The sequence below is a fragment of the Oncorhynchus kisutch genome, linkage group LG14 (genome assembly GCF_002021735.2).
Source record: "Oncorhynchus kisutch isolate 150728-3 linkage group LG14, Okis_V2, whole genome shotgun sequence".
Lineage (NCBI taxonomy): Eukaryota > Metazoa > Chordata > Actinopteri > Salmoniformes > Salmonidae > Oncorhynchus > Oncorhynchus kisutch.
In genome coordinates this window covers 8,286,797-8,296,435 of record NC_034187.2, presented here as the reverse complement: position 1 = coordinate 8,296,435, position 9,639 = coordinate 8,286,797, and the positions used below count along the sequence as shown (strand labels likewise).

Genomic DNA, 9,639 nt, shown 5'->3' with positions numbered 1-9,639 from the left:
GTGATGATGTCCTGGGGCTCTGTTGGGTCTAATTGTGATGCTGTCCTGGGGCTCTGTTGGGTCTAATTGTGATGCTGTCCTGGGGCTCTGTTGGGTCTAATTGTGATGCTGTCCTAGGGCTCTGTGGGGTCTAATTGTGATGCTGTCCTGGGGCTCTGTGGGGTCTAATTGTGATGCTGTCCTGGGGCTCTGTGGGGTCTAATTGTGATGCTGTCCTGGGGCTCTGTGGGGTCTAATTGTGATGCTGTCCTGGGGCTCTGTGGGGTCTAATTGTGATGCTGTCCTGGGGCTCTGTGGGGTCTAATTGTGATGCTGTCCTGGGGCTCTGTGGGGTCTAATTGTGATGCTGTCCTGGGGCTCTGTTGGGTCTGTTTGTGTTTCCCTCCCTCCGGTCATAAGGGATGTGGGCTGGGGTGAGGGTGGGCTTGAGGTAAGGGAGAGGTGGGGGATGGGGATGAGGGTGGGGAGGAGGTAAGGGGAGTTGAGGAGTGGGGTGGGCTGGGCTCAGTTGATGGATGGAGGTCCTTTATCCAGAGAGGAGTGGGAGTTGCCAGCTGGGGAAGTGGAGAGACATCTCCGTAAACAGTGGGGCCCTTTGAAGAGGTCTCTCCTTCTCCTCCTCATCCCCCTTTCTCTCCCTCCTCAACTGTTCCTCTCCACCCCGACATTGGCCTGTGTGTTGTGAGGTCTTACTCCTAACCCTGTTTATCAGTGTGAGTGTCACTGAGAGATGTTGAGGCTGAATGGGTCCTGATGTGGTTCTGAGAGAGTAATGTTGATGGACGGCCCGAAGGAGATTGGGCCGTCGAATGAATTGTCTGTAGAGCTTCCGAGACAGGATTGTGTCAAGGCACAGATCTGGGGAAGGGTACCAAAAAAATGTCTGCAGATTTGAAGGTCCCCAAGAACACAGTGGACTCCATCATTCTTAAATGGAAGAAGTTTGGAACCACCAAGACTATTGCTAGAGCTGGCCACCCGGCCAAACTGAGCAATCGGGGGGGTGAAGGGCCTTGGTCAGGGAGGTGACTAAGAACCCGATGGTCACTCTGACAGAGCTCCAGAGTTCCTCTGTGGAGATGGAAGAACCTTCCAGAAGGACAACCATCTCTGCAGCACTCCACCGAAGGCCTTTGTGGTAGAGTGACCAGACGGAAAGGCACATGACAGCCGGCACATAAACAAGATTCTCTGGTCTGATGAAACCAAGATTGAACTCTTTGGCCTGAATGCCAAGCCTCACGTCTGGAGGAAAACTGGCACCATCCCTACGGTAAAGCATGGTGGTGGCAGCATCATGCTGTGGGGATGTTTTTCAGTGGCAGGGACTGGGAGACTAGTCAGGATCAAGGCAAAGATTAACGGAGCAATGTACAGAGAGATCCTTGATGAAAACCTGCTTCTGACCACTCAAGACCTCAGACTGATGGTTCACCTTCCAACAGGACAACGACCCTAAGCACACAGCCAAGACAACACAGGAGTGGCTTCGGGACAAGTCTCTGAATGTCCTTGAGTGGCCCAGCCAGAGCCCGGACTTAAACTCGAGTGGCGCAGCGGTCTAGAAAAGTCCAGGGGTCTGAATACTTTCTGAAGGCTCTGTGTGTTTCCATTCTTTCTATTCTTCTTTCTCTTGAATCACAATAAGAACAGAGGCCTGTAGTAGTTGGACTCTGACACACTGAACAATTTAATCCATTTTAGAATAAGGCTGTAACCTAACAAAATGTGGAAAAATCAAGGGGTCCGAAGACTTTCCGAATGCTCTGTAAACGTGTGCAGTATTCGTTGAAATGAATCATATGAAGAGACACTACTGACAGGAGAATGAGGCATCAACATCTCCACTGGGGTCTCTGTTACAAAAGGGATCACTGGAATATAAAAGGTTGTTCTCTGTTCTCTACCACAACACCCTACCATGTTACCCTCCATAGACTGACCTCTACCACAACACCCTACCATGTTACCCTCCATAGACTGACTGTTCTCTACCACAACACCCTACCATGTTACCCTCCATAGACTGACTGTTCTCTACCACAATACCCTACCATGTTACCCTCCATAGACTGTTCTCTACCACAACACCCTACCATGTTACCCTCCATAGACTGACCTCTACCACAACACCCTACCATGTTACCCTCCATAGACTGACCTCTACCACAACACCCTACCATGTTACCCTCCATAGACTGACCTCTACCACAACACCCTACCATGTTACCCTCCATAGACTGACCTCTACCACAACACCCTACCATGTTACCCTCCATAGACTGACCTCTACCACAACACCCTACCATGTTACCCTCCATAGACTGACTGTTCTCTACCACAACACCCTACCATGTTACCCTCCATAGACTGACCTCTACCACAACACCCTACCATGTTACCCTCCATAGACTGACCTCTACCACAACACCCTACCATGTTACCCTCCATAGACTGACCTCTACCACAACACCCTACCATGTTACCCTCCATAGACTGACCTCTACCACAACACCCTACCATGTTACCCTCCATAGACTGACCTCTACCACAACAACCCTACCATGTTACCCTCCATAGACTGACCTCTACCACAACACCCTACCATGTTACCCTCCATAGACTGACCTCTACCACAACAACCCTACCATGTTACCCTCCATAGACTGACCTCTACCACAACACCCTACCATGTTACCCTCCATAGACTGACTGTTCTCTACCACAACACCCTACCATGTTACCCTCCATAGACTGACTGTTCTCTACCACAACACCCTACCATGTTACCCTCCATAGACTGTTCTCTACCACAACACCCTACCATGTTACCCTCCATAGACTGACCTCTACCACAACACCCTACCATGTTACCCTCCATAGACTGACCTCTACCACAACACCCTACCATGTTACCCTCCATAGACTGACCTCTACCACAACACCCTACCATGTTACCCTCCATAGACTGACTGTTCTCTACCACAACACCCTACCATGTTACCCTCCATAGACTGTTCTCTACCACAACACCCTACCATGTTACCCTCCATAGACTGACCTCTACCACAACACCCTACTGCCTTCCGCTCGCTTCTGCACGCGCTCCATGATCTCCTCCAATAGCACCACCCTGGCCGCGCAACACTGTTGCTACGACGACCACGCGAAGCTTATCACGCGGGGTAAAGGGGCGGGCGCTCCGAACCTCATCAGTACTGAGTTCTCGCCGGAGCTGCATTACAAAGTGGACGTGCTGCCCTGGATCCTGTGTAACGGGGACTGGAGCCGCTTCCACTCGGTGAGGCCACCCAACAACGGGCTGCTGTGTCCCGACAACCCACACGAGGAGGTGCATCAGGCTCAACTGGAGGAGGCCAGGGAGTACTGATGGGGAGGGGAACTGAGACCCTGACGGGGAAAGAGCTGGAAAGAGGGGGTAGAGAGAGCCACATGGTCCCCAATTATGTCTGGATTTCAGCATAGACCACATACTGAATATGTGTAGCGTTAACTATCAGTTGGTTTGGGAAGAAAAGGACTCCTGGATGTCCCATCTCTAGCTCCTCCTTATTCAGTGTTCGAGTTTATTAATGACTGAAATTGGACATTTCTCCAATCAGGGAAGCCGGCAACCAACCATCCAAAATGGAGTGAAGTTGAGCTCCTCTCTTGCAGTGGCGTACTCTGACGTGGGAAAACGATGTGAGGGCCCCGTTTTAATGTTGTGTTTTTAGGACATCTTCACCATCAAGCACTTCACTCCTTGGATGATTCGTCAGGATCCACCGGCCAATTGGAATATACTCTTCCACGAATGACATACTGTGGCATTACAGGAAGAGAAAAATAAAATAATTCTAACGTGCTGCTGATGTATTGCTTGTGAAAGTCCAGATTTTGGACCAACCCTAACCCTTTATACACTCTTCAATCAGAAGAAACTGGTTTGTGAACATTAGGGACAGTTGGAGAGGATGACATGGTTCTAGTTATCCTCTCACCCCCAAGCACCCCACCCTCCACTTTCATACACTCACATGTGCTGCTGCTATTGAGAAGAGGGATGGGTACAGGGAGATGGGTATAGGGAGATGGGTACAGGGGGATGGGTACAGGGGGATGGGTACAGGGGGATGGGTCCAGGGGGATGGGTACAGGGGGATGGGTACAGGGGGATGGGTACAGGGAGATGGGTACAGGGGGATGGGTACAGGGGGATGGGTACAGGGAGATGGGTACAGGGAGATGGGTACAGGGGGATGGGTACAGATAGATGGGTACAGGGGGATGAGTACAGATAGATGGGTACAGGGGGATGGGTACAAGGAGATGGGTACAGGGAGATGGGTACAAGGAGATGGGTACAGGGGGATGGGTACAGAGGGATGGGTACAGGGAGATGGGTACAAGGAGATGGGTACAGGGGGATGGGTACAGGGGGATGGGTACAGATAGATATGTACAGGGGGATGGGTACAGGGGGATGGGTACAGATAGATATGTACAGGGGGATGGCTACAGGGGGATGGGGTACAGGGAGATGGGTACAGGGGGATGGGTACAGGGGGATGAGTACAGGGGGATGGGTACAGGGAGATGGGTACAGGGAGATGGGTACAGGGGGATGGGTACAGATAGATATGTACAGGGGGATGGGTACAGAGGGATGGGTACAGGGGGATGGGTACAGATAGATATGTACAGGGGGATGAGTACAGAGGGATGGGTACAGGGGGATGGGGTACAGGGGGATGGGTACAGGGGGATGGGTACAGGGAGATGGGTACAGGGAGATTGGTACAGGGGGATGGGTACAGGGGGATGGGTACAGGGGGATGGGTACAGGGAGATGGGTACAGGGGGATGGGTACAGGGAGATGGGTACAGGGGGATGAGTACAGGGGGATGGGTACAGATAGATGGGTATAGGGGGATGAGTACAGGGGGATGGGTACAGATAGATGGGTACAGGGGGATGGGTACAGATAGATGGGTACAGGGGGATGAGTATCAGGGGGATGAGTATCAGGCTAACTAGCTGTTATCCTGTTAACACTCTGATGTCCCTCTAATCACTGTGACATCAATGCAAATGTTTTCGTAAATCTAATCAAACCCTCTGAGAGCCCATGAGCTCATGTTGCATAAAGGTGAAATAAACAATACAAAACATGTACAGTAAACATTAGCCTCACAAAAGTTCAAAAATAAATAGTTACAGTACAAAAGGGAAAATAAATAAACATAAATATGGGTTGTATTTACAATGGTGTTTGTTCTTCACTGGTTGCCCTTTTCTTGCGGCAACAGGTCACAAATCTTGCTGCTGTGATGGCACACTGTGGAATTTCACCCAGTAGATATGGGAGTTTATCAAAATGGGGTTTGTTTTTCAATTCTTTGTGGGTCTGTGTAATCTGAGGGAAATGTGTGTCTCTAATATGGTCATACATTGGGCAGGAGGTTGCGAAGTGCAGCTCAGTTTCCACCTCATTTTGTGGGCAGTGAGCACATAGCCTGTCTTCCCTTGAGAGCCATGTCTGCCTACGGCGACCTTTCTCAATAGCAAGGCTATGCTCACTGAGTCTGTGCATAGTCAAAGCTTTTCTTAATTTTGTGTCAGTGACAGTGGTCAGGTATTCTGTTTTTTTTATGCCTTTCCAATGTGTCAAGTAATGATATTTTTGTTTTCTCATGATTTGGTTGGGTCTAATTGTGATGCTGTCCTGGGGCTCTGTTGGGTCTGTTTGTGATGCTGTCCTGGGGCTCCTTTGGGTCTAATTGTGATGCTGTCCTGGGGCTCTGTTGGGTCTAATTGTGATGCTGTCCTGGGGCTCTGTTGGGTCTAATTGTGATGCTGTCCTGGGGCCCTGTGGGGTCTAATTGTGATGCTGTCCTGGGGCTCTGTTGGGTCTGTTTGTGATGCTGTCCTGGGGCTCCTTTGGGTCTAATTGTGATGCTGTCCTGGGGCTCTGTTGGGTCTAATTGTGATGCTGTCCTGGGGCTCTGTTGGGTCTAATTGTGATGCTGTCCTGGGGCTCTGTGGGGTCTAATTGTGATGATGTCCTGGGGCTTTGTGGGGTCTAATTGTGATGCTGTCCTGGGGCTCTGTTGGGTCTAATTGTGATGCTGTCCTGGGGCTCTGTTGGGTCTAATTGTGATGCTGTCCTGGGGCTCTGTTGGGTCTAATTGTGATGCTGTCCTAGGGCTCTGTGGGGTCTAATTGTGATGCTGTCCTGGGGCTCTGTGGGGTCTAATTGTGATGCTGTCCTGGGGCTCTGTGGGGTCTAATTGTGATGCTGTCCTGGGGCTCTGTGGGGTCTAATTGTGATGCTGTCCTGGGGCTCTGTGGGGTCTAATTGTGATGCTGTCCTGGGGCTCTGTGGGGTCTAATTGTGATGCTGTCCTGGGGCTCTGTGGGGTCTAATTGTGATGCTGTCCTGGGGCTCTGTGGGGTCTAATTGTGATGCTGTCCTGGGGCTCTGTGGGGTCTAATTGTGATGCTGTCCTGGGGCTCTGTTGGGTCTGTTTGTGATGCTGTCCTGGGGCTCTGTTGGGTCTGTTTGTGTTTCCCTCCCTCCGGTCATAAGGGATGTGGGCTGGGGTGAGGGTGGGCTTGAGGTAAGGGAGAGGTGGGGAATGGGGATGAGGGGAGCGGTGAGGGTGGGGAGGAGGTAAAGGAGAGGTGGGGGTGGGGGGAAGGGTGGGGAGGAGGTAAGGGGAGTTGAGGAGTGGGGTGGGCTGGGCTCAGTTGATGGATGGAGGTCCTTTATCCAGAGAGGAGTGGGAGTTGCCAGCTGGGGAAGTGGAGAGACATCTCCGTAAACAGTGGGGCCCTTTGAAGAGGTCTCTCCTTCTCCTCCTCATCCCCCTTTCTCTCCCTCCTCAACTGTTCCTCTCCACCCCGACATTGGCCTGTGTGTTGTGAGGTCTTACTCCTAACCCTGTTTATCAGTGTGAGTGTCACTGAGAGATGTGGAGGCTGAATGGGTCCTGATGTGGTTCTGAGAGAGTAATGTTGATGGACGGCCCGAAGGAGATTGGGCCGTCGAATGAATTGTCTGTAGAGCTTCCGAGACAGGATTGTGTCAAGGCACAGATCTGGGGAAGGGTACCAAAAAAATGTCTGCAGATTTGAAGGTCCCCAAGAACACAGTGGACTCCATCATTCTTAAATGGAAGAAGTTTGGAACCACCAAGACTATTGCTAGAGCTGGCCACCCGGCCAAACTGAGCAATCGGGGGGGTGAAGGGCCTTGGTCAGGGAGGTGACTAAGAACCCGATGGTCACTCTGACAGAGCTCCAGAGTTCCTCTGTGGAGATGGAAGAACCTTCCAGAAGGACAACCATCTCTGCAGCACTCCACCGAAGGCCTTTGTGGTAGAGTGACCAGACGGAAAGGCACATGACAGCCGGCACATAAACAAGATTCTCTGGTCTGATGAAACCAAGATTGAACTCTTTGGCCTGAATGCCAAGCCTCACGTCTGGAGGAAAACTGGCACCATCCCTACGGTGAAGCATGGTGGTGGCAGCATCATGCTGTGGGGATGTTTTTCAGTGGCAGGGACTGGGAGACTAGTCAGGATCAAGGCAAAGATTAACGGAGCAATGTACAGAGAGATCCTTGATGAAAACCTGCTTCTGACCACTCAAGACCTCAGACTGATGGTTCACCTTCCAACAGGACAACGACCCTAAGCACACAGCCAAGACAACACAGGAGTGGCTTCGGGACAAGTCTCTGAATGTCCTTGAGTGGCCCAGCCAGAGCCCGGACTTAAACTCGAGTGGCGCAGCGGTCTAGAAAAGTCCAGGGGTCTGAATACTTTCTGAAGGCTCTGTGTGTTTCCATTCTTTCTATTCTTCTTTCTCTTGAATCACAATAAGAACAGAGGCCTGTAGTAGTTGGACTCTGACACACTGAACAATTTAATCCATTTTAGAATAAGGCTGTACCCTAACAAAATGTGGAAAAATCAAGGGGTCCGAATACTTTCCGAATGCTCTGTAAACGTGTGCAGTATTCGTTGAAATGAATCATATGAAGAGACACTACTGACAGGAGAATGAGGCATCAACATCTCCACTGGGGTCTCTGTTACAAAAGGGATCACTGGAATATAAAAGGTTGTTCTCTGTTCTCTACCACAACACCCTACCATGTTACCCTCCATAGACTGACCTCTACCACAACACCCTACCATGTTACCCTCCATAGACTGACCTCTACCACAATACCCTACCATGTTACCCTCCATAGACTGACCTCTACCACAACACCCTACCATGTTACCCTCCATAGACTGACTGTTCTCTACCACAACACCCTACCATGTTACCCTCCATAGACTGACTGTTCTCTACCACAACACCCTACCATGTTACCCTCCATAGACTGTTCTCTACCACAACACCCTACCATGTTACCGTCCATAGACTGACCTCTACCACAACACCCTACTGCCTTCCGCTCGCTTCTGCACGCGCTCCATGATCTCCTCCAATAGCACCACCCTGGCCGCGCAACACTGTTGCTACGACGACCACGCGAAGCTTATCACGCGGGGTAAAGGGGCGGGCGCTCCGAACCTCATCAGTACTGAGTTCTCGCCGGAGCTGCATTACAAAGTGGACGTGCTGCCCTGGATCCTGTGTAACGGGGACTGGAGCCGCTTCCACTCGGTGAGGCCACCCAACAACGGGCTGCTGTGTCCCGACAACCCACACGAGGAGGTGCATCAGGCTCAACTGGAGGAGGCCAGGGAGTACTGATGGGGAGGGGAACTGAGACCCTGACGGGGAAAGAGCTGGAAAGAGGGGGTAGAGAGAGCCACATGGTCCCCAATTATGTCTGGATTTCAGCATAGACCACATACTGAATATGTGTAGCGTTAACTATCAGTTGGTTTGGGAAGAAAAGGACTCCTGGATGTCCCATCTCTAGCTCCTCCTTATTCAGTGTTCGAGTTTATTAATGACTGAAATTGGACATTTCTCCAATCAGGGAAGCCGGCAACCAACCATCCAAAATGGAGTGAAGTTGAGCTCCTCTCTTGCAGTGGCGTACTCTGACGTGGGAAAACGATGTGAGGGCCCCGTTTTAATGTTGTGTTTTTAGGACATCTTCACCATCAAGCACTTCACTCCTTGGATGATTCGTCAGGATCCACCGGCCAATTGGAATATACTCTTCCACGAATGACATACTGTGGCATTACAGGAAGAGAAAAATAAAATAATTCTAACGTGCTGCTGATGTATTGCTTGTGAAAGTCCAGATTTTGGACCAACCCTAACCCTTTATACACTCTTCAATCAGAAGAAACTGGTTTGTGAACATTAGGGACAGTTGGAGAGGATGACATGGTTCTAGTTATCCTCTCACCCCCAAGCACCCCACCCTCCACTTTCATACACTCACATGTGCTGCTGCTATTGAGAAGAGGGATGGGTACAGGGAGATGGGTATAGGGAGATGGGTACAGGGGGATGGGTACAGGGGGATGGGTACAGGGGGATGGGTCCAGGGGGATGGGTACAGGGGGATGGGTACAGGGGGATGGGTACAGGGAGATGGGTACAGGGGGATGGGTACAGGGGGATGGGTACAGGGAGATGGGTACAGGGAGATG

At 51.0% G+C, this 9,639-nt stretch overlaps 2 protein-coding genes across 2 annotated transcripts; both read left to right on the top strand.

The window, feature by feature from the left end:
• Window positions 1-1,575: 1,575 nt before the first annotated feature.
• LOC116353275 (isthmin-2-like) lies at window positions 1,576-3,868 on the top strand. Its single transcript, XM_031787554.1, has one exon. It carries the CDS (start codon window positions 3,110-3,112, stop codon window positions 3,389-3,391), a length of 282 nt encoding a protein of 93 aa, XP_031643414.1. The 5' UTR covers window positions 1,576-3,109; the 3' UTR covers window positions 3,392-3,868.
• A 4,132-nt stretch (window positions 3,869-8,000) lies between these two features.
• LOC116353274 (isthmin-2-like) lies at window positions 8,001-9,256 on the top strand. The gene has a single exon (XM_031787553.1). The coding sequence runs from the start codon at window positions 8,498-8,500 to the stop codon at window positions 8,777-8,779; it is 282 nt and encodes a 93-aa protein (XP_031643413.1). The 5' UTR covers window positions 8,001-8,497; the 3' UTR covers window positions 8,780-9,256.
• The last annotated feature ends 383 nt before the right edge of the window (window positions 9,257-9,639 follow it).